Source organism: Lutra lutra, chromosome 8 (assembly GCF_902655055.1).
Source record: "Lutra lutra chromosome 8, mLutLut1.2, whole genome shotgun sequence".
NCBI lineage: Eukaryota > Metazoa > Chordata > Mammalia > Carnivora > Mustelidae > Lutra > Lutra lutra.
Genome location: NC_062285.1, coordinates 13,668,937 through 13,694,574, shown reverse-complemented (window position 1 = coordinate 13,694,574; position 25,638 = coordinate 13,668,937). Strand labels below are relative to the sequence as shown.

At 39.2% G+C, this 25,638-nt stretch overlaps 1 protein-coding gene across 6 annotated transcripts in view; it reads right to left on the bottom strand.

Moving 5' to 3' along the window:
- MYO3A (myosin IIIA) overlaps positions 1 to 25,638 on the bottom strand; it is a 248,501-nt gene that overhangs the window by 161,152 nt on the left and 61,711 nt on the right. For all 6 annotated transcript variants that reach the window (XM_047743195.1, XM_047743199.1, XM_047743198.1 and 3 more), the window contains 3 exons: positions 25,046 to 25,191; positions 22,441 to 22,506; positions 19,298 to 19,453 (listed from right to left, as the gene is read on the bottom strand). In XM_047743195.1, the coding sequence (XP_047599151.1) occupies positions 19,298 to 19,453; positions 22,441 to 22,506; positions 25,046 to 25,191 (368 nt within the window). The remainder of the gene's footprint in view (positions 1 to 19,297; positions 19,454 to 22,440; positions 22,507 to 25,045; positions 25,192 to 25,638) is intronic.

The window sequence follows — 25,638 nt, the reverse complement described above, 5'->3', positions numbered from 1 at the left end:
CTAAGTCTACTTTACCTAATTAACCTGAGCTTCAAGCTCAAGAAAGCAAGAATTTAGGGTTTGAGGCTTTCTAGAAATAATTAGGAGTTGACACGATTTACTGACCCAAGAGAATAATTAAAATAAGGTTCTCAGAAAAGGAAGGGTATAGTCGAAAAGACTTGAGGTGTACATTGAATCAACTTAAATACAGAAAAAAAGATTAAACAGCCCTAGAAATTGGCTCACAGATGGACTACAAACATGAAGCATTAATTACATAAAAGAATGTGGTAACAAGTCCAGGATGTGGACATCAAGGAGATGGGAGGAAGTGTAACTATGCTAACTTCATTCTTCAGAGCAAGGAGGTAGCAGAGGTTGTCTAGAACTGAATCAAAATGAATCTAACCTTTTAATTTAAGCAAAACCCAAAAAGTCTTGAGGTGAAGAGATGAACATTTATTTGACTTTCAACAATTTTTTTTCCTTTTTGCCCTAAGTTTCTCTTTCTTCTGTTAAGTTTGAGTAAAATACTTCAAAGAGTATTTATATAGTTTTATGAAATATAACCATTGAGAGAAATTGGGCAAATGATACATGGGTCTGTCTGTATTATTTCCTACAAATGCATGTAAATTTATAATATGTCAATAAAAATTTCAATAAAATAGTACTTATAGAAGAATTCCACATTTGTAAAAACTATCTTTCTTGCTACACACACACATACAGAAAGAAATCTAGAATTGTGTTCATCAAATGTTTATGTTGGGTATTTTTTTTCCCTCCTCTTGGTGCTGTGGTTTCAAGGGATTTCCTAAAACTACTTTTATATTTTTATGTATTTGCTGGGTTTTTAAATAATAAGTAAGGGTCACTTTTAGAAATAAACTAATATCCATATTCATTATTCTTTCAAAAGAATTAAGAAGCAGAGACAATCAAAACAAGTTTCAAAGCAAAAGTTTCCAATGGCTCCCATCTGAGAAAAGTAATGGAGTGAGACAGGCAAAGATTAAGTGGGAGCATGTGAATACTGTGTTGGCAAAACTGTAAAACCAGAGTGATAATGAAAGCTTGAGTCCTTTAAATTGGGGCTTCAAACAGAATATGCAATATTCTCTTACAAGAGGCAGAATTGACATCGTAGAACCTCATGTACTGGTTATAATAAGACACTGGCATGCCCAAATCCATTCACTCTGTAACTTCCACTATGAAAACACCTCTAAAACACAAGATTTACCCTCAGGGTATTGGTTAGATTCTCCTGATGAATGAATAACTGCATTTCTAGAAAAAACACAGAGATGAAAGAAGTTTCAGTCCTACCTCTGCAAGGGCTCACTGTGCCTTAATGGTGTTATCATAAAAGAAAGAACATGACCCATGAGCACACAACTTCATAGAGATGACTTTAGAAACAAATGAGAGGTTTGTGTAAATTTTATTATTTTTTCCCAAGTCCTCTGTTTCTGCCCCTATCCCAGCAAGAAAACTATAAAAAGAAGTTTTCTCTAGAAAAAAAATGAAAAAATCCTTCTCTCAAGAAAAATCTTTCATGTTGGTTCTCCATTATTTTTATAGTTGAGTAATAAATAGTTAAATGCACTATTAATTGTGTCTGTTAAATATATAAAGCCAGATGAGGGCATTCTATTTCAGATCTCAACCCAAGCTCTTTAAGTCAAGATTATATACAGTTGGGACACCTGGGTGGCTCAGTCGGTTAAGTGCCTGCCTTGGGCTTAGGTCATGATCCCAGGATCCTGGGATTGAGTCCTGAATCCAGCTCCTTGCTCAGCTTTTGAACCCTCTGCTTGTCACTTTCTATTTGCATTCTCTCTCTCTGTCAAATAAATAGATAAAATCTTTGCAAAAAAAAAAAAAGTTTATATATAGTTGATCTTTGAACAACATGGGTTTGAGCTGCATGGGTCCACTTGCATGTGAATTTTTTTTTTTCCAAAAAATACAGTACAGTACTGTAAATGTATTTTCTTTCCCTTATGATTTTCTTCTTCCTAGATTACTTTATGGCAAAAATAGAGTATATGATATATATAGCATGCAAAATGTGCTAATTGACTGTTTATGTTCTTAGTAAGCCTTCCAGTCAATGGTGGGTTATTAGCAGTTCAGGTTTGGGGGGGTCAAAAGTTATATTTGGATTTTTGACTACACAACCTCATGCTGTTCAAGGGTCAACAGTATATTTATTGAGCACTCACTGCTTGCAAAGTCCTGGACCCAGCACTGGAGATGCAAAGATGATTAAGATTCACAAAATATATTGTATATAAGTACCATTAAGTGATGGCAATAACTTACACTGTGCCAGGTACCACGCCCATGCTTTTTAGGTGTTTTACATTTATCCTCACAGCTTCATGGGGTAAGCAGTATTTGCATTCCCATTTCATAGACAAGAATTAACTGGGTCTAAGGAGAGGTTCAGTTACGTGCCCAGAGTCACAAAACTAGTACATGGCAGGACTAGTACACGAAAGGATGAGGACTTGAGTCTAAGTCTGTCTGACTCTGAAGCAGGAACAAGGGGCTGCATGACCACAGAAGACAGAAAATGTAAATATACTTGGGGATTGGGGGAAGGCATCTCAAAAGTGGTGAACTGACTTTTGGAGATACAGTTTTGAAGTGTATTTTCAAGGAGAGAATGAAGAGGGGAGATTTCAAGGAGAGAATACTGCATGAGTCCAGAGATGAATGAAAAAGCATAGCCAGTGCCCTTGTGGCCAGGGTGAAGATGGGGAACGGGGTAGGGAAGGGATGGACACGTTGGTGGTCACAGGCCCACACACTGTCATCAGTGACATGCTAGGAGCCACTGAGAACTTGTCCTTTCAGACCTCAATGAAACTAAAGACTGAAAAATAGCACACTAGAAGAAGTCTCGGAGTGTGGTTTAACTTCAAGTAGCAATTACCAGAGAAATGGGACAAAGTGTTTTATAAGTTAATGCAGTTTTGTTGGCCCTCACTGTTTACTTGCTTACTAATAACAAATGCAAATCCTTAAACTCACTGCAGAGATAAGGGGCTCTTTCCAAGAGAAATGAAAAGACCACGACATTGATGATCAATTTTTGTCCAGTTGTCACTAAAATCAAGTTAGTACATGACTGTATCCCAAATATTTCAAAAATGCTGCCAATGAGACTGCCATTTTAGACTTATTTATTTCTATACTCTACCCTCTTGATTAAAACAAAGAAGTCTAGGGAAATGTGAGCAAAGATTTCTTGACCCTTGAACACGCTACTCAGTAAAGCGCAGGATCGCAAAGAAATTGGTAAAGGCCAAAATGTCCATTAGGAGTAAAATCATACAAAGCAGTCCCCAAAAGTCCAACAAAAACTCTTTGTATCACCAGTTTTGTGAAGGCCAATTTCTACTTCCAGTGAGAGATACAGAAACCAGTAAGAGTGCTGTTCTGAAAATCCTGGGATTTGAGCTACAGCCCTGTGCTGGCCACAAGCTTGCTACTGAATTGGTAGGACTGGATTTCTATGGGCTTCCATTCTGGTCTCTTCAAAAAGGAACCAGAAGAGAAGTTCCTTCCAGTAACAGTAGTCTCTTTAGTATGACGATTCTCTGGAGGAAAAAAAAGCGGGGGGGCAGGATGATACGGACAGAAACTGAACGAGGTGTTAGGACAAATGGGTTCTGGCCCCAGATCTTCATGACAGAAGAGAAAACGACCCTGAACACATTCTTTTTCCCCCCCCCACCTTGGTTGACAGTTATTTTTTTCCCCTGTCCTTGGCGGTTTCTTCCTGTTTGTAAAGAATTTTATTCTGAAACCTCAGTGTAACTTACTCCTAGGCATTATTCACAGCTTGTTAGGACATTTTAACAACTTCTTCTTCCTGTTTATTTGAATTCCTTTATTTATTGAGACTTAAAAGCAGAGATATGCATAATGGGTCTTCCCTAGAGAATGCTTATTCACTAGCCTGTTCCTTATAAACCTCCTTAATGGACCATGCTTAGAAGTTACTTAGCTCTTATGTGGGAGCTTTTCTGGAAGAGGAAGTAGGAAAGAAAGGCATAAGGATCTATTTTAAGGGGGAAGGATAAGTTATCACTTGTTTTCTAAATTTCCTGGTACTAGATGGGCCCTTAATACATTCCCCCATTTCCACCTGTCATTTTTCTTGATTCCCTATCTTGGCCAGATGCTGTCACCTGTTTGTGCCTTATAAAGAACTTTTCTCTTAGATTTTATATGGACAATTCCTTCACCCCTTATTTTGGCCAAGATAAACCTGGAATTTTCCAAAATAAAATTTACTTAGAATATATAAGCACACGTACACAGATGCACACATCAAACAATTAAAACAACTCACAAATACATAGAAATAAATATATCAATTGATTTGTCATCTCCAACTAGCCAAACACTAGCCATTAATGTGTTGGTCATTCAATATGATGGAGACCAACTTCTTTTACTTTAAAAAAATATACAATAGCTTTAAGTTACGAAGAAATACTGGGGACAAAAAAAGCATCCCAAAGTACTGCCATAAACAGTCTTGGTGCTCTGTCCCTGTAGTCAGCTCTCTGTGGGTATCTCCAACCATATTTCTTGAGTTTTCCCCTTACAACTTTGATTAAATTCTTGCCTTTCTGTGAGCATTGCCTTTCTCCTTGCTTTCTTGATTTTACTCAGGCTGTTCTTTCTACAAATAATGTTCAGCAGGTGGTAACTCTATTTTCACACGTGACTAAGTCCTGTTTATTCCAGTGGGGTTTCAAAGGCCACCTCCTGGATAAGCCTCCCTGTCCCTGTTACCATAAACATTCTCTGCTTCTTCTAACTCTCATAGGACACGGTTTGTATTCCTTTCATGGGACTGGAACGTCTTATTTTGTATAATGATTTTTTACAGGCTTGCCTTATCCCTTTTATTAAAACAGCAGCCCCCAGGTGCACAGACTATATACGCTTCAGCCGTCAGCTCCCACATGGTAGCATGCGGTCCAGGTCTTTGCACAATGGCCTCAATAAACACTGAGACAACATCGGCATTATCTCAATTCATGATTTCCATGGTAGCAAGGATTTTAGCACCATTGGTGTTGGGTTGAATGGGAGCATAAGAAATTTAGCCGTCCTCTGGACTAACACAGAAAGTAGGAAAGAAGCATACTTCAAAATAATCCCTAGATTTCTGGTTGGCATAAGGAATTGAGCAGTGGTGCCATTAATAAGAAAGGGACCAAAGAACTGATTTTGGGTGGGACAGTGTAAATTCAATTTTGGACATGTTCATTTTGAAGTGTCTTTGAAATATTCACGTGGAGATGGGAATCAAAAAGAATGGTTATTATAAGAGCCAGGATAAGCATTTTAAAAGCCCCACATATTAAGGGAAATGAATAAACGTTCCAAAGGGTACATAATTCTCACGAAGACATAGTTACAGCCATTAGAGAAAAATTATCATGCCCAGAAAATAGATAAAATAGAATCATGCATTGCAGCACACTGAAAAAACCCTATTATTACTTCCTACTGATTTTTCTGGTTTTTTTTCTTTTTTTTTTCTGTAAAATCAGAATCCCATTCAACTGAATTTTCATGACATAAAGTCTTATACCTAAATAAAGAATTGAAAGCTTGAACCAAGGCTTTCAGTCCTGAAGAGTTGGAAAACTTAGTTTGTCTTTCATTTGTTAATCCTTTCAGATCTGTCTCAAAGTCGCCTTATATCCTGGTTTGAAAACCATATATGCTGGGACAAGTGGGGTGATGTTTTTTTAATTTTATTTTTTATAAACATATATTTTTATCCCCAGGGGTACAGGTCTGTGAATCGCCAGCTTTACACACTTCACAGCACTCAATATAGCACATACCCTCCCCAATGTCCATAACCTCACCCCCCCAAACACCCTCCCCCCATCAACCCTCCGTTTGTTTTGTGAGATTAAGAGTCACTTATGGTTTGTCTCCCTTCCAATCCCATCTTGTTTCATTTATTCTTCTCCTACCCCCTTAACCCCCCATGTTGCATCTCCTCTCCCTCACATCAGGGAGATCATATGATAGTTGTGTTTCTCTGATTGGCTTATTTCGCTAAGCATGATACCCTCTAGTTCCATCCACGTCGTTGCAAATGGCAAGATTTCATTTCTTTTGATGGCTGCATAGTATTCCATTGTGTATATATACCACCTCTTCTTTATCCATTCGTCTGTTGATGGACATCTAGGTTCTTTCCATAGTTTGGCTATTGTAGACATTGCTGCTCTAAACATTCAGGTGCACGTGCCCCTTCGGATCACTATGTTTGTATCATTAGGGTAAATACCCAGCAGTGCAATTGCTGGGTCATAGGGTAGTTCTATTTTCAACATTTTGAGGAACCTCCATGCTGTTTTCCAGGGTGGTTGCACCAGCTTGCATTCCCACCAACAGTGTAGGAGGGTTCCCCTTTCTCCGCATCCTCGCCAGCATCTGTCATTTCCTGACTTGTTAATTTTAGCCATTCTGACTGGTCTGAGGTGATATCTCATTGTGGTTTTGATTTGTATTTCCCTGATGGTGAGTGATATGGAGCACTTTTTCATGTGTCTGTTGGCCATCTGGATGTCTTCTTTGCAGAAATGTCTGTTCATGTCCTCTGCCCATTTCTTGATTGGATTATTTGTTGTTTGGGTGTTGAGTTTGCTAAGTTCTTTATAGATTTTGGACACTAGCCCTTTATCTGATATGTCATTTGCAAATATCTTCTCCCATTCTGTCAGTTGTCTTTTGGTTTTGTGAACTGTTTCCTTTGCTGTGCAAAAGCTTTTGATCTTGATAAAATCCCAATAGTTCATTTTTGCCCTTGCTTCCCTTGCCTTTGGCGATGTTCCTCGGAAGATGTTGCTGCAGCTGAGGTCGAAGAGGTTGCTGCCTGTGTTCTCCTAGAGGATTTTGATGGATTGCTTTCTCACATTGAGATCCTTCATCCATTTTGAATCTATTTTCGTGTGTGGTGTAAGGAAATGATCCAATTTCATTTTTCTGCATGTGGCTGTCCAATTTTCCCAACACCATTTATTGAAGAGGCTGTCTTTTTTTCCATTGGACATTCTTTCCTGCTTTGTCAAAGATGAGTTGACCATAGAGTTGAGGGTCTATTTCTGGGCTCTCTATTCTGTTCCATTGATCTATGTGTCGGGTTTTGTGCCAATACCATGCTGTCTTGATGATGACAGCTTTGTAATAGAGCTTGAAGTCTGGAATTGTGATGCCACCAACTTTGGCTTTCTTTTTCAATATTCCTTTGGCTATTCGAGGTCTTTTCTGGTTCCATATAAATTTTAGGATCATTTGTTCCATTTCTTTGAAAAAAATGGATGGTACTTTTATAAGAATTGCATTAAATGTGTAGATTGCTTTAGGTAGCATAGACATTTTCACAATATTTATTCTTCCAATCCAGGAGCATGGAACATTTTTCCATTTCTTTGTGTCTTCCTCAATTTCTTTCATGAGTACTTTATAGTTTTCTGAGTATAGATTCTTAGTCTCTTTGGTTAGGTTTATTCCTAGGTATCTTATAGTTTTGGGTGCAATTGTAAATGGGATGGACTCCTTAATTTCTCTTTCTTCTGTCTTGTTGTTGGTGTAGAGAAATGGAACTGACTTCTGTGTATTGATTTTATATCCTGACACTTTACTGAATTCCTGTACAAGTTCTAGCAGTTTTGGAGTGGAGTCTTTTGGGTTTTCCACATATAGTATCATATCATCTGCGAAGAGTGATAGTTTGACTTCTTCTTTGCTGATTTGGATGCCTTTAATTTCCTTTTGTTGTCTGATTGCTGAGGCTAGGACTTCTAGTACTATGTTGAATAGCAGTGGTGATAACGGACATCCCTGCCGTGTTCCTGACCTTAGTGGAAAAGCTTTCAGTTTTTCTCCATTGAGAATGATATTTGCGGTGGGTTTTTCATAGAGGGCTTTGATAATATTGAGGTATGTACCCTCTATCCCTACACTTTGAAGAGTTTTGATCAGGAAGGGATGCTGTACTTTGTCAAATGCTTTTTCAGCATCTATTGAGAGTATCATATGATTCTTGTTCTTTCTTTTATTAATGTGTTGTATCACATTGATTGATTTGCGGATGTTGAACCAACCTTGCAGCCCTGGAATAAATCCCACTTGGTCGTGGTGAATAATCCTTTTAATGTACTGTTGAATCCTATTGGCTAGTATTTTGGCGAGAATTTTTGCATCTGTGTTCATCAAGGATATTGGTCTGTAGTTCTCTTTTTTGATGGGATCCTTGTCTGGTTTTGGGATCAAGGTGATCAAGTTTTCCTTCCATTTCTATTTTTTGGAACAGTTTCAGGAGAATAGGAATTAGTTCTTCTTTAAATGTTTGGTAGAATTCCCCCGAGAAGCCATCTGGCCCTGGGCTTTTGTTTGTTTGGAGATTTTTGATGACTATTTCAATCTCCTTACTGGTTATGGGTCTGTTCAGGCTTTCTATTTCTTCCTGGTTCGTTGTGGTAGTTTATATGTCTCTAGGAATGCATCCGTTTCTTCCAGATTGTCAAATTTGTTGGCGTAGAGTTGCTCATAGTATGTTCTTATAATTGTCTGTATTTCTATGGTGTTCGTTGTGATCTCTCCTCTTTCATTCATGATTTTATTTATTTGGGTCCTTTCTCTTTTCTTTTGGATAAGTCTGGCCAGGGGTTTATCAATCTTATTAATTCTTTCAAAGAACCAGCTCTTAGTTTCATTGATTTGTTCTATTGTTTTTTTGGTTTCTATTTCATTGATTTCTGCTCTGATCTTTATGATTTCTCTTCTCCTGCTGGGTTTAGGGTTTCTTTCTTGTTCTTTCCCCAGCTCCTTTAGGTGTAGGGTTAGGTTGTGTATCTGAGACCTTTCTTGTTTCTTGAGAAAGGCTTGTACCGCTATATATTTTCCTCTCAGGACTGCCTTTGTTGTCCCACAGATTTTGAACCATTGTGTTTTCATTATCATTTGTTTCCATGAATTTTTTCAATTCTTCTTTAATTTCCTGGTTGACCCATTCATTCTTTAGAAGGATGCTGTTTAGTCTCCATGTATTTGGGTTCTTTCCAAATCTCCTCTTGTGATTGAGTTCCAGCTTCAGAGCACTGTGGTCTGAAAATATGCAGGGAATGATCCCAATCTTTTGATATTGGTTGAGACCTGATTTAGGACCAAGGATGTGATCTATTCTGGAGAATGTTCCATGTGCACTAGAGAAGAATGTGTATTCTGTTGCTTTGGGATGAAATGTTCTGAATATATCTGTGATGTCCATCTGGTCTAGTGTGTCATTTAAGGCCTTGATTTCCTTGTTGATCTTTTGCTTGAATGATCTGTTCATTTCAGTGAGGGGAGTGTTAAAGTCCCCTACTATTATTGTATTATTGTTGATGTGTTTCTTTGATTTTGCTATTAATTGTTTTATATAGTTGGCTGCTCCCACGTTAGGGTCATAGATATTTAAAATTGTTAGATCTTCTTGTTGGACAGATCCTTTGAGTATGATATAGTGTCCTTCCTCATCTCTTATTATAGTCTTTGGCTGAAAATCTAATTGATCTGATATAAGGATTGCCACTCCTGCTTTCTTCTGATGTCCATTAGCATGGTAAATTCTTTTCCACCCCCTCACTTTAAATCTGGAGGTGTCTTCAGGTTTAAAATGAGTTTCTTGTAGGCAACATATAGATGGAATTTGTTTTTTTATCCATTCTGATACCCTGTGTCTTTTGATTGGGGCATTTAGCCCATTAACATTCAGGGTAAGTATTGAGAGATATGAATTTAGTGCCATTGTATTGCCTGTAAGGTGACTGTTATTGTATATTGTTTCTGTTTCTTTCTGATCTACTAGATTTAGGGTCTCTCTTTGCTTAGAGGACCCCTTTCAATATTTCCTGTAGAGCTGGTTTGGTGTTTGCAAATTCTTTCAGTTTTTGTTTGTCCTGGAAGCTTTTAATCTCTCCTTCTAATTTCAATGATAGCCTAGCTGGTAATAGTATTCTCGGCTGCATGTTTTTCTCGCTTAGTGCTCTGAATATATCATGCCGGCTCTTTCTGGCCTGCCAGGTCTCTGTGGATACGTTGGCTGCCAATCTAATATTTTTACCATTGTACGTTACAGACTTCTTTTCCCGGGCTGCTTTCAGGATCTTGTCTTTGTTATTAAGACTTGTAAATTTTACTATTAGGTGACGGGGTGTGGACCTATTCTTATTGATTTTGAGGGGGGTTCGCTGAACCTCCTGGATTTTGATGCTAGTTCCCTTTGCCATATTGGGGAAATTCTCTCCAATAATTCTCTCAAATATACCTTCTGCTCCCCTCTCTGTTTCTTCTTCTTCTGGAATCCCAATTATTCTAATGTTGTTTCATCTTATGGTGTCACTTATCTCTCGAATTCTCCCCTCGTGGTCCAGTAGCTGTTTGTCCCTCTTTTGCTCAGCTTCTTTATTCTCTGCCATTTGGTCTTCTATATCGCTAATTCTTTCTTCTGCCTCATTTATCCTAGCAGTGAGAGCCTCCATTTTTGATTGCACCTCATTAATAGCTTTTTTGATTTCAACTTGGTTAGATTTTAGTTCTCTTATTTCTCCAGAAAGGGCTTTTATACCTCCCGAGATGGTTTCTCTAATATCTTCCATGCCTTTTTCGAGCCCGGCTAGAACCTTGAGAATCATCATTCTGAACTCTAGATCTGACATATTACCAATGTCTGTATTGATCAGGTCCCTAGCATTTGGTACTGCCTCTTGTTCTTTTTTTTGTGGTGAATTGTCATTTTGTCCAGATAAGAGTATATGAAGGAGCAAGTAAAATACTAAAAGGGTGGCAACAACCCCAGGAAAATATGCTTTAGCCAAATCAGAAGAGATTCCAAATTGTGAGGGGGAGAAAGGGGATAAAAAGGTTTAGAAAGAAAAGAAAAGAAAAGAAAAGAAAAGAAAAGAAAAGAAAAGAAAAAAGAAACAAAAAAGAAAACCAATAAAGAAAAAATATAAAAAGGAAAAAAAATATATATATATTAGATAAACTAGTTAAAAAATGTTAAAAAAGAAAAGGGTAAAAGTTAAAAAAAATTTAGCAGAAGAAGAGAAAAAAAATTGAAAAAGAAAAAAAAATTAAATTAACTGCAAGGCTAAAGAATCATGGGGAGAAAGCCATGAGTTCCATGCTTTGCTTTCTCCTCCTCTGGAATTCCGCCGCTCTACTTGGTATTGAAACTGCACTCCTTGATAGGTGAACTTGGTCCTGGCTGGGTTTCTCGTTGATCTTCTGGGGGAGGAGCCTGTTGTAGCGATTCTCAAGTGTCTTTGCCCCAGGCGGAGTTGCACCGCCCTTACCCAGGCCGGGCTGAGTAATCCGCTCAGGTTTGCTTTTGGGAGCTTTTGTTCCCTGAGCGCTTTCCGTAGAGTTCTGGAGGGCGGGAATGAAGATGGCGGCCTCCCGGTCTCCAGCCCGGAGGAGCCGAGAGCCCGGGGCCCCACTTCTCAGTGCGCCCCCAGAGAACAGCGCCCAATTACTCCCGTCACCCTGCCTCCATCCGCGCTCCGAGCTGACCGAGCCTGCGACCGGTTCAAGGTAACCCCGAGTTTAGAGCTCACTCCTCGGCTCTGTCTCTGTAGCCGGCTTCCCCGTTCTATTACCTGTAAGCTCTGAGACACTCAGACACCCCCGATCCTTCTGTGACCCTTCGGGACCTGAGGTCACGCTGACCCCATGTGGGCTTCACCCCGGTTAAGCCTCTGGAGCGATGTCCCTCAGCGGAACAGACTTTTCAAAGTCCCAATTTTGTGGTCCGTTGCTCTGCTGCTTGCCGGGAGCCGGCCCCTCCCCCCGCGGTCTATCTTCCCGTCGCTTTGGATTCACTTCTCCGCCAGTCCTACCTTTCAGAAAGTGGTTGATTTTCTCTTTCTAGAATTGCTGTCTTCTTCTCTTTGATCTCCTGTTGGATTTGTAGGTGTTTGCAATCTTTAGCTAAGCTATCTAGCTGATCTCCCGCTATCTGAAGTAGTCTCAGCCTGCTACTTCTCCGCCATCTTGACTCCTCCAAATGGGGTGATTTTAAGACCACCACAAATACAGCCATTATTTTTGGCCTAAGAAATAACTATGTTTGAGTTACTTAATTCTTACCAACATTCCTTTTTGCTTCTATAAAATATAACCAAAACACAATTTATACACATCAAAGTTAATCACCACTAGCATATCGAGGGTATCGAGCAAAATACTAAAGTTATTTTGCTTTGTATATAAAATGTTAAAGGTAACATGTTAATAATATAAACGCCACAAAACCAAAATTTTTAAAAGACTGATTGATTGATAGTTAGCAAGTGGGAAGAGAGGCAGAGGGAGAGAATTTTTCAAGTAGACTCCCCACTGAGCAGGGAGCCTGATGTGGGGCTTGATCCCAGAACCCATGAGATCTCAACACACAAGATCATGACCTGAGCCAAAACCAAGAGTTGGAAGCTCAACCGACTGAGCCACCCAGGCGCCCCACAAAATGAAATCCTCGTTTGGGATTTATCATTCAACTATGTACTGGGGTAGGTTTTGCCTTTATTTATAAGGAATGCACATCATACCTTAAATAACACTTTTAGGTAAAGGTTCAAGATACATAAAAGAATTTCAGGAAGCTGTTTGCATATTCCACATAATTTATTGCTTTAGTATTTCAAAATAGCTTTCCTTTGTGGGGAGAAATTCCAAGATGGTGGCAAGAAAGGATTCTGCCTCATACAGATACCAGAAGTAAGGGAGAAGCAAGGGCTTCTCACTGCTTTTTCTTCACCTACAACATGGATTTGTGACCTAAGAATGGGAATCAGATGGTCTTGTATGGAACTTAGAGTCTTGAGGGAGTGACAAAGCTCAAGGTCAGTTTACAAATATTTTGAGGTGGTTTTGGCATTTCAGAAAGCAGTGTTGCTGTAGGACTTGGAGCAGGGAGGGTGGGTGTCAGTGGTGGCTTCTTAGAAGCAGCTCTTGAGGGAGGCTATTTGAGGCTTCCTTTGCTTCAGGCATAAGCCTGGCACTCTGCCTTCCTCTCAATTCTCTGAGCCAGCCAGCATTTTTCCCCTCAATTGCTTTTCTTCTTAAATTGGGCTGGATTGTTTTTAGTCAAGAAAGCTTAATAGTACATTTCAATTACAAATGACTTTATCTATTCCCATGAAATCAGGCAACTGAATACAATACTGGATTCAAGAGCCAAACTTTTCCTTTTTAAAGATTTTATTTATTTTTCATTTGAGAGAGGGAGAATTGAGAGAATGAGTAGGAGGAGGGGCAGAGGGAGAAGCAGAGTACCTGTGCAGCAGGGAGCCCGATGTGGGACTCGATACCAGGACCCTGGGATTATGACCTGAGCTGAAGGCAGACGCTTCTCCGACTGAGCCTCCCCGGTGCCCAAGCCAAACTTTTCTTTTAAAATATTTTACAATTAAAAGTTCTCACTGATTCAGTCTGCATTGTAACACTGTCAATTTAACTCCTGTGAAAATGCATTTCCATGGTTTGAGAGTTAGTCATGGAAGCAACTGCGGCTTCTATGCATCTCAATTCCTCAGACTAGTTGAGTAAGTTATGCGAGTGACTTGTTATATTCAGGCCTTGACTCAAAAAAGAAAGTTCTTGTATCCATCCCACAGTGCCTTCTAACATTGTCCCCTGGTCGTTATTGGGAAATTTAAAGTACTCAGTTTGTATTCAATTTATCATAGGACAGTCTTCTTTAAAACCTAATTAGGATTTAAAAAAAAAATTATCCAGCCAAATACATATATCAACCCAATTTCAAAATGTCAATATCACATACAAAAAAATGTCAGCTTTGAGTTAGCCATGTTGATTTAGTACAGTCAGATTTTGGATCAACTTTACTAGTGCCGGGAACTGTACCAAATCAAATAATTCTGCCTGATTTTGAAGACTACTTTTTCCCAAGGTGTTGCAAGTGGCTCCCTGCAGTGTCTCTTCTTTTGCCTGAATATGTTTCACACTTTGGAACTAGTATAAAAATGCTGAGAGCAGGAAAATACTTCCTCTTCCTATGACCTCAGACTAAGTTCTATGGCCAAAAGTGTGTCGTACATTAATGATCCAAACTCTACTCTCACCCCCTCCAAATATACACTTGTGAAAGATGAAATATTTTTTAAAATATTTTTTTAATTTGAATTAAAATGACAAAGACCTTCTCCAAAACAAGATGAACATGACAGTGGACCTAAAAAGTCAGATACACCCTGGGAAGGAGGGCAGAAACCACAGGCTGACACAAAGTCCAGGACTAGAAAAAGGCAGAAAAGGCCAGGACAGTAAAGGAAATGAAACACCCCACTCACAGTGAAGGCCCTGAGCTAGGCTGGGAGCTGAATGTGGGAAGGGTTGTCTCGTACCTGAAAGAGAACACTGAAAAAATTCTGCATCTTCTTTCTTTTTTGGACCCAAGTACCTGTGATGGCAAGACCAAGCATACACTGGGTCTACTTCCTACTGTTTCCATGACCAGATCTGCAATATCCTCAAAGTGCTAATGAGCAGAAAGACTCCTGAAGCCATATTACGGCTAAGGCAAAACTTTCGAAATAGGAGAAAAGAATGCAGAAGAAAAGAAAAAGCAGAGCAAACCGCCCCTCCCCACCCCCGGTTCCAGGCAGGAGAGCAAATCAAAATTCTAAACCCCAGAAGGAAACCAAATATTAAGGAAGCAAATAAACTCAATAATCAGGACAATTCACCCTGGTTGGAATATAAATAAAAAAATGACTGTTAAAGAGTCTACAGAGAAAAAGAAAAGAATTACATTCACACACACACAAAATAAATTAGCCAGATATGAACAGCCAGACATAAAGACAGAAATGAATAAGGAACGTTTACAAAAAGTAAGAAACTGTAGAAATGAAAAATACAGCTGTTTACAGAAATATCAGCCTGAAAAAAAAGTTTACAGGGTAACTCTAGACTAGTCCTATTCTAAGGATTAGTGAATTGAGAAACAATTTTGAAGAAATCATCCAAAATACAGCAGAGGATTGATAAAGGAAAGACAAACATAAAGGAGAAAGCATAAGACACATAAGGTATATTGGGACATTGCATTATTTATCTCTTAGAAAATAAAAAGAATAAGAGAAGATCAATATTTAACGGAATAATGACTGAAAATTTTCCACAATTCTTAGTGAAACAGAAGTTCTCACATTGAAAACATATTCTGAATTCTTAACAAGATAAACAAGAATCAATTTTGTGACTCAAACACAAGGGTTGAATTTAATGTGGTGCCCAATGTAGAATTGTTTTCAATAATTTTTTTCTTTGTTTTTATCTCTGGAACTTAGAGCAACAGACTTAGAATCTAAATATTGTTTAATTCAACCATTCTTACGATGTTTGAATGCTGGGAGACAATTATCCATGGGTCTCTCTCGTTTCTGCATGTCTTATATTAGCTTTGTTTCCAGACTGTATTTCCAAGAATGCTTGTATAGCAAATGGTGGAAATTAGAGATAGTGTCTCTCTCCATGACAGATGGAAGTTGTTTGCTTAACAAAATAGTAAAGATAATGTCTGCTCCAGGACAAAGTTTGGGCAGGTTCACTAGCCCTTCCCTTTTCAAAGATTGGAGTTTCCCAAGCTCAGGGTCCCTACACTATCTGGCAAACCCACTGTATACACCAATCTATCTAGGTCATTCCACATCAGCACTAGGATTTGTGGGACAAGAATAACCATCATGAATATTAAACTTATGTTCCTGGCTTAACAAGAATAGTAAGGTCCTTTGTCTCTGATCCTGGAGTCTCATATCTTCTGCCAATATGCTTGTAACTGGCAGGTCAACTTATTAGCTTGCAAGTAAGGTAAAATCTCAAATTTTCCATAGTTCTTGAGCACCCAACATGATGCTGGTACACTTCAATTTCTGTTCATTTTGTTTGTTTGCTTGTTGTTTGTCCACTTGCTCTGGGAAGTGTGGGATTGTGGCTGACTATGGAACTACAGTCACAAAAAGAAGGAAGGAAGGACATGTGTGAGCCCAGAGCCATCTCCTCACTGTAAATTACATGCCTCCTTCCTTCTTCTCTGTAATTCATTCCACTCACAATGTAATGTTTCCTCACTACAGGTATATGAGTTCTGTTTCTCTAGCAAGGCTGTAAACTCATATAGGCAAGGCCTAACCTCCAGAGATGTCTACTAACATTACTCTGTTTACTCATGTGAATAAAGCCTGGGTTTAGGGACCAGGATTTGAATTCCTGCTAGGTCATTCATTGCCTGTGTTGCCTTGTAGAAGTTAATTAGCCTCTGTAAACTTTGGTTCTTCTCAGCTGTGAAAACGGAGTGTCCTATATCAGGGATGTTACAAAATCACATGAGATAATATAAAGTCCTAACAATGTCTGGCACACAGTTAGGCATTAAACAAATAGGAATGAAACATGTGACCCCTGACAGTAACTCAAATAGAATCACCTTTTAAGTCATGCACTATTTTCTTTTTCTTTTTTATTTTTTTTTAAGACTTTATTTATTTATTTGACAGACAGAGATCACAAGTAGGCAGAGAGGCAGGCAGAGAGAGAGGAGGAAGCAGGCTCCCTGCTGAGCAGAGAGCCTGATGTGGGGCTTGATCCCAGAACCCTGGGATCATGACCTGAGCCAAAAGCAGAGGCTTAACCCACTGAGCCACCCAGGCGCCCCCATGCACCATTTTCCACTCACTTCTCCTCACTTAGCCCTTAAATAATGATATGCTCCTTAAATGAAACTAATAGAATTCTCAAGAATAAACTGAAACTACAAAAGGCTACCCTTTGACTTAGCACTGTGTCTAGGAACTTATCTTAGAAAAGAATAATAAGGGATTCATGTGCAACTCTGTTCATTACAAAGTTACTTATCAGAGATAGAAACAATTAGTAACAACCTAAATATCTAATAATAGGGGATTATTTAAATCAATCATTAAAAAGTCATACAAGGTAATGCTGGCAGTATTTAAAAAATCTGTCATAGAATAATATGAATGACATGGATTTAATGACATGGCTATTCACTCTTCAGTGGAAAAAAGCAGGCTCCAACACATAGATCAATGGAAGAGGATAGAGAGCCCAGAAATAAACCTACTCTTTTTTTTTTTAAACATTTTATTTATTTATTTGAGAGAGAGAGAGAGACGTGAGAGAGAGCATGAGCGAGGAGAAGGTCAGAGGGAGAAGCAGACTCCCCATGGAGGTGGGAGCCTGATGCGGGACTCGATCCCGGGACTCCAGGATCATGACCTGAGCTGAAGGCAGTCGCTTAACCAACTGAGCCACCCAGGCGCCCATAAACCTACTCTTATATGGTCAATTAATCTATGAAAAAGGAGGCAAGAATATACAATGGGATAAAGACAGTTTCTTCGATGGTATTGGGAAACTTGGGCAGCTACGTGTAAAAGAATGAAACTGGACTACTTTCTTACACAAAAATAAAGTCAAGATGGATTAAAGACCTAAATGTGACCTGAAACCATAAAACTAAAAGATAACACAGGCAGTATTCTCTTGGACATTGGTTTGGACATTGGCCTGGACATTGGCCTTAGCAACATTATTTATGGACATGTTTCTTCAGGCAAGGAAAACAAAAGCAGAAATAAATTGTCAGGACTACATCAAAATAAAAACCTTTTGCATGACAAAGGAGACCACTAACAAAATGAAAAAGCAAACTACTGAATGGGAAAAGATATATGCAAATGATATATCCAATAAGGGATTTAATATCCAAAATATATAAAGAACTTTTACAACCCAACATTAACAAATAATCTGATTAAAAATGGAAGAAGACATTAATAGACATTTTCTCAAAGATATACAGATGACCAACAGACATGAGAAGATGTTCAAGATCCCTAATCATCAGGGAAATGCAAATCAAAACCACAATGAGATATCAGCTCATACCTGTCAGAATGGCTAGTATCAAAAAGACAAGAAATAATGTGTTGGTGAGGATGTGGAAAAAAGGGACTGTTCACACACTGTTGGTGAGAATGGAAACTGGTGTAGTTACTCTGCAAAACAGTATGGAGATTCCTCAAAAAATTTAAAATAGCAATACCATACAGTCCAGTAATTCCACTAATAGCTATTTACCCAAATAAAATGAAAAACTAATTTGAAAAGATATATGCACCCATGTGTTCACTGTGCCATCATTTACAATAGTCAAGATACGGAAGCAACCCAAGTGTCTATGGAAAGGTGAATGGGTAAAGAAGATGTAGTATAACTATATAATGGAATATTACTCAACTATAAAAGGAATGAGATCTTGCCATTTGAAAAACATGGATGGACCTAGAAGGTATATGCTAAGTAAAACAGTCCAACAGAGAAAGACAAATATTGTCTCATTTCACTTATATGTGGAATCTAAAAAACAAAACAAACAAACAAACAAACAAAAATCCCCAAACAGTCTCATAAATACAGAGAACAAACTGGTGGTTGTCAGACGGGAGACAGTATGGGGGATGGGTGAAATAGGTGATGGGGATTACCAAGGTAAAAAAAAAGTAGGTTCCAGGACACATATAAATAGTATTCTAATTTTTAAAAAACGTATATCCATTCATAAGATACTAGAAGGTTATAGATTAAAATGATATACTTGATTCATTTTGTTGTATATTTCTCTGTATCCTCTTAGTTCCCTGACATAAACATGTATACTATCTATAATAAGTAAAAGGCCTATTCAATATTACATAAACTATACATAGTAGATTATTAGAAACCCAAATAGGAAGTAGGAGTAATGATATTTAAAATATTTCTGAATAGAGTTCAACCAGAAAAAAATGATACCAAGAAATAATACTTACCAGAAAGTCTTTTCAGGTTTATGTCTCTTTTTAAGTCCCAAATATAAGATACCTTAACTTTACGGAAGATCAGAAAACACAAGAAAATGTATGGCAACACTAATCATCTACTAAAGTTTACGTTCTTTATTCTGATGAAGTTGTTTAGAAAATGCTGCAAGCAACGTTACCAATATCGGGATGCAACTCAACACATGAATTCACTTTTCATGCAAATATCCCCTTATCTCAGAACCCACAGTGCACTAATTTAAATGAGTTCTTTTTTTTTAACCTTCAGCACTATCGCATTATAAAACTGTGCAGTGTTATTAGGTGATGTTTGGACTTTGTGAATGAAGATGTTATTCGATTACCTGGCCTTTTCTGTGCCTCCCATGCCTTGATGAATGCCGATGAATTCCATGAGCTGTTTTTGCAACATCACGTCTTTGCCCTCGATTTGAGTAATGAATTTATGCTGTAAAAGATCTGACACTGTTGGGCGCTTTTCATAATCTTTAGTCAAGCACCTGCACTGGCCAAAAAAAAGAAGAGAGAGAGAGCAAGAGAAAAGGAAAGAAAGATGTAATTACTAGATAAGTTCAAGTTTTGACGTTATTATTCATACTCCTAACAACTAGTGTAACACAAGAGAGCAACGCTCCTCACAGTGTTCATCCTGAGAGGCATGTCTCAGAGCATGTTAACCTGCAATATGGCGGAACGCATGTTTGTGAACGAGGACACGTCTGGGAGCAAGGCCACGTAGCCTTCCCAACTGCTGACTAAACACGGCCCCCTTGTGCAAGCATGTTGGCATAGAGGTGAGGAAACGCAATCTCCCCGCAGGCCCCTTTACAAGCCAGCAGCTAAAGAATGAAGGATTGAAGTCATTACAGTTTGAAAGCTTATCTAAAATTAAAACAAACTTTTCCGTTTCCCTCCCCTAATGCTTTTAAAGGCTTCTCGGTTGATCTATTTCTTTTCTACGTGATAAAACTGCTAAACTAATGTGCTTGGGATGTTTAAATTCCACATTGGTGCACATCATTGGGGGTCTAGATTGTAGCATGAGAAAGGATAAAGTTAGTGAGGACACTTGAAACAGCATCACAGGAGAGACAGTTGAACAAGTGGGACATTGAATCAGCCATGACAGCTGTCTTCAAATATCTGGAAGAGAGATTCGACTAGTTTTCAGTGGTCACAAGAGACAAAGAACCCAGGATCGATTTGTGGAATTATGAGAGAAAGAGATTTGAGGGCAGCATATGGAAGAACTTTTCAACAGAGAGGCTTCTCAAAGTTACAATGGGCTGCACTGGGTAGGATCACCTTGATTAGGGATGAGGACATCCTGAGGGGATGGCCACTCAGTGCACATGCTCGGGAAGGATTTATGCCCCGGATATGGCTTGGACTGTGTCAACTTCCAGTACCCTTCCCACCCTAGGATTCAGAGGATCTGTGCTTGTGAGACAACTGATCAGTGCTGGGCTGGCACTTGGTGACATAGAAAAAAAAAAGAGGAAGAAGGAGCCATGCCTTGACTTGGGCCGTGGCATTTCTAATCTGTACTGTCACTCCTCCTGGGATGATGATTTGGCCATTTACTTTCCTGGGCTTAACCAGTAACATATTTCCCAAGGATGGTAAAATACACTAAGGAACCAGGATGATGATATCTGAGCATTATGAATAAGTGCTCTTCGTGATCGTTTAGTTTAACAGAATGCATCCTTTCCTGACATCTGGAGCTCTTGGTCAATGGATTGAGTGTAGTCACATATGCGACTCTTTTCTCCAAGTAAAAGTGTATCAAAGAGCTGGTATGTACCAGGCACTCTGCAGGACAGAGGCGTTACAGGGACAAGTAAGGCATATTCAGTGCCCTGAAGTTCCTGTCTGGGAAGAGAGGCTTCCAAACAGCTGTTCCTCACGGAAGAGGAACAAAACGCAGCAAGAGCACACAGGGCAGAATGCTAGCTAGCTGCTGGGAGGAAGTCGGGAAATGTTTCCGGCGGGGTGGGGGGGGACCGTGTGAAGTGCGTCAAAGCCACAAGTTCCACTGAGGATATCTGTGGAAGGACTGCAAACATGGGGCACAATTACGAATTGTCGGAGCCCTTCAAAGTTCTCGGTGATTCTCCCAGAAGATGCGTAAGACTACACTTCATCAAATCTTCTGTACTGCACGGTCCGTACTCAATAACAGATGCTCATGTGAAAACTGGGGAACAAAATTTGACTATCAGTCCCCAGGTTTTCATACCCCTTAACTCTAAGCCTTTTGTCTTTACAGGAATAAGGGAATAAGCAGATACTCTTGGTAGAAACACCAATGACTCTAGTATGGGTATGACTGGGTGCTCCACTTTCTTTGCCCTTTCTACATTTTCTGAGTGGTGTCTAACACACATAATCTTTTTTTTGGGGGGGGGGGCTTTATTTATTTATTTGAGAGACAGAAAGTATGAGCAGAGGGAACAGCAGAGAGAGAAGCAGGCTCCCTGCTAAGCAGGGAGCCCAACCTGGGGCTCGATCCCAGGGTCCTGGGATCATGACCTGAGCCAAAGACAGAAACTTAACCAACTGAGCCACCTAGATGCCCTGACACATGTAATCTTAATGTCCCCTGTCTCCCATTTACAACTTGGAGTCATCCCTTACCTTATTTATCAATATTATTGTTGTTTATGGTGAGGACATAATAAAATTGTGATAAGAGGTTTGTGGGGCAGATATTCAGAAACTGTTGACTCATATCTTCCAGTCGATTGCCCAGAGGCACTGCCCTTGTGCTAAATATTTGTCAAATTAAAATGTTCACTGAATTTCAAATAATAAGCATTTTATCAAACAATTATCTGATTCAGTGACTGCAATGAAAATTCCAACTGTGAAGGGAATGAGTGATGCAGATAAACAAAGGGTTAAAAATAGTGGACTGAGGGGCGCCTGGGTGGCTTAGTGGGTTAAGCCGCTGCCTTCGGCTCAGGTCATGATCTCAGGGTCCTGGGATCGAGTCCCGCATCGGGCTCTCTGCTCGGCAGGGAGCCTGCTTCCCTCTCTCTCTCTCTCTGCCTGCCTCTCTGTTTACTTGTGATCTCTCTCTGTCAAATAAATAAAAATAAATAAATAAAATAAAATCTAAAAAAAAAAAAATAGTGGACTGAACCAACAGTGGGTGAGTAGGTGGGAGATGGGAGGGTGTGACTTATAAAAAGCAGGTAGATGGAAGGATGTGTTTATGGACCATGAAGCAACCTCAGAGGCATAGCTATCTTTAAGCACATGAACATGACCTTAAGATCATTATTTGAGCAATAATGGATTCACCAAACATTCAGAAGACAGTACAAATGCTGGTTTTGTAGACAATAGTGGACACCCTCTGGGGCTGTTCAATAGAGAAGAAATAAGGAGGAGATTCAGAAGTGTCGTAAAAGGCACATTTCCAAGTTCTAGCAGGATGGTATCTCTTGGTTTTTTAAAAAAAGACTCTGTTGTTACTCACTTGCTAATGAAGTCATTGAATTCTGCTGACCATATCTCAGGCTGCCTTAGTTTGGGGGGTGGATTCCTGGAAAAAATAAGAACCAAGGTTGGATTGTGCACATTGGTCAGTGGGTGCAGAGTCAGAGCTGAACAGACTAGAGCATGAGTGCGATCAGGGATTCTGCCGGGCATAATCAAGCATGACCACAATTTTCTGATTCAAAGACAGATGATTAGTTATTAAGCATTCTTCATATAAAATGACAGCTTCCTTGTTTCTCAGACAGCACTTAATATATGACCCAATTTTCCTGATAATTTTTTTCTTTTAAGGAATCTTGTTCCTTTTACCTGAGTGCCCTAGAGGGAAACCTCTAAACTTGGCAAAATAGAAACAGCGAATACTGGGGAATTTTTAAATTTTTATTATTTTTTTTAACTTGAGTCCTGCAGAAGTCTCTGAGGAATAGCCAGGGTACACAGAGGTGACCTGAAAGGTGGATCTTTCAGAGTATAAGGGACACCGTAGCAGACAAGAGCAGAGTAGAATGCCTTTAGTAGGAGTTGTTCTGTTGCTGCTGGAAATAAGGTTATGGAAGTAAGGAACTGGAAAATATGATTAGCTGGAAAGCTCTGAATGCCACTTAAAATATTTTGTTATTAGTTGCCTTTATTTTAAGGCCAAACAAATCTTGTTCTTCTTTGGCATGTTCATGAATACAAAGGCACATCCCTTGAAAATGAGGCTGATCTAACTCCGTCATCAAGCAGCACCGATCAACCATGATGGCTGAATTCGCTGAAATACTGCTTTCCACTAATCCTAACAGCTCTTTGTTTTCATTAGTGGGATGAAACACTTTGTCTTCAGTTCTGCATTACTCCTTAAATAGCTTATAATGAAATTGGTGTACAGTTTATACAGGCTCATTAAAGAAAAGTGCAGCCACTCATCTACCCTAGATCATGCCTCGAGCTCATTGTACAAGTCTTAGGACTATCCGAAGATTGCTGATTTGCACATTAAAAGAAGTCATTCTCTTCCCTAAGAGTCTTGCTTTGCTTCTTGTCCTCCTGAAAATTTCCTAAGATTTATTGGCTTGCTTGGAGTACAACAAAGTTTTGATGATTTTAGAACATTTAGAACGGGGTAGCTTTTCAGAGCCCTTATTTTTTTTTTTCCTCATTATTTCTATAGCTCATGTTCTAAGACCTTCATGCTAGAGATATAATGGTGGCAGAAGTAGGAGGAAGTAAGTAAGAGGATGCAATTTCCAGAAGCACCTTGCTCTCAGGTACACGAAACATCAGTGTTGTCATCCCTTGTCCATCCAGGGTTATCACCAAGAATCACTGCATCCAGCTAACTCTGGTAGTTTAAGCCATAAATAAAAGGGCTTAGGAAGTGTAGTCTTCATGCCAACACTAAGAGTTAGGAAATGTATATATTTTTTCTGTTTTCCTCATATTTAATGAAATGTCTTAGACTTGGCATAGGTTTTCTATTCTTTTTTGTAATCTTATTTCCCCCACTTACCAACCAAACAGCATATTTTACAAATAACTAGACCTGAGATTTACTTGGAAATTGTTATGTAAAGGATGATAAAGTCATGACAATTTAGAACATAGGTATCAGAAAGGAAGTTCAAAGATAAAGTGAAAAATACATTCAAAAATCTTTGGTCTTCTACTGATTTAAATATGTGCCAAATATTCCAAAGAGACCCCTTTCAACATGAATGTAACATATTGGCATTATTTCTTTAGAACTGGAGAACTGTTCCCCAGGGCTTTGAATACATGGTCCTAAGTGCTATAGGCATTAAGATGACAAAATTTGTTTGAAAAAAGTATGTAACTTATCACCTTACCAGTGCCCTGGGTGTGCATTCTACTGGGACTACGGTACCAGGCATAATCCTTAAGACAGTCCTCAAAAGGGAACACATATATCATAAAAATAGGCAGTCTTTTCAAGTCAGTGTTCCGAAATGTCTAGGAACTAACCAAAATATATATAAAATAATATTTAATTAATAATAGACACGGGAACGTTTGTCAATATATCCACCGAAGGGAAAGGTCTACACAGAGAGGAAAGTGCTTTCATGACTCCAAAGGGATTATTCTAAGTTTACTGTTTTATATGAATACATTCAAATATTAACATATTTAAAGTCTTTGCTATTGTATCAGTAAATTTTGTGTATCATTTTATTAATGATATCATTTTAAACCTCCAAAGAGAAGTCTTAGCAAGTAGTAAAAAAAAAAAAAATCACTGGATTGATAGAGCAAAGCAAAGCCAATCACTGTGGCACCTATGGTGGCCCCGGGCCTTACTGACAAATTTGGGAGTAGATAAAGAGTGGGAGGAACTGCTGTTCTCAGAGCTCAAATCCCTGCAAAAGGAAGACACACCAAGTACCTAGAGAAAGCTCTTACTTAGATCAGGGAAATGAAACCACTGAGTACATACAGAGTTTCAGAAGAGGCAGAAGATATCCCAGGCCACTGTGTTCCCACTTTGCTAAAATACATTGACTATTTCCCTGATGAGCACCAGTTGAAGGGAGAAAGATGGGCTACAGACACCGTACCCCCCATGTTAGTCCTCTGACCTTGGAATTTTGAAGAGCGCTCTCATGGGATGCAGGTCGGCTAGCGGAGGCTCTCCATCCCCTAGCTCGATGGCCGTGATCCCCAGGGACCAGGTGTCACACCTGGCATCATAAGTGGTATCCAATTGCTGTTCACATGCAATCACCTAGCAGAAAATGCAAAATAAGTAAATAAATAAATAAAAAAACAAAAACAAAAACAAACCAGGGTGAAGTTTGTGATTTTAGCAAACACCGTAGCAAAAGTAAGCATGAAAGTCCCAAGTTTTATATTAAAAATTCATGTGACAAATATTTACAATATTACAAGTCCTAATAGCCCCAAAGTGAAAACAAACCAAATGTCCATCAACTGGTGGTGGGTAAAGAAAATACTGTGCACACATACAATGGAATATTATTCAGCCATCAAAAGGAACGGACCAGGGCGCCTGGGTGGCTCAGTGGGTTAAGCCACTGCCTTTCGGATCAGGTCATGATCCCAGGGTCCTGGGATCGAGTCCCGCATCGGGCTCACTGCTCAGCAGGAAGCCTGCTTCCCTCTCTCTCTCTCTGCCTGCCTCTCTGCCTACTTGTGATCTCTCTCTGTCAAA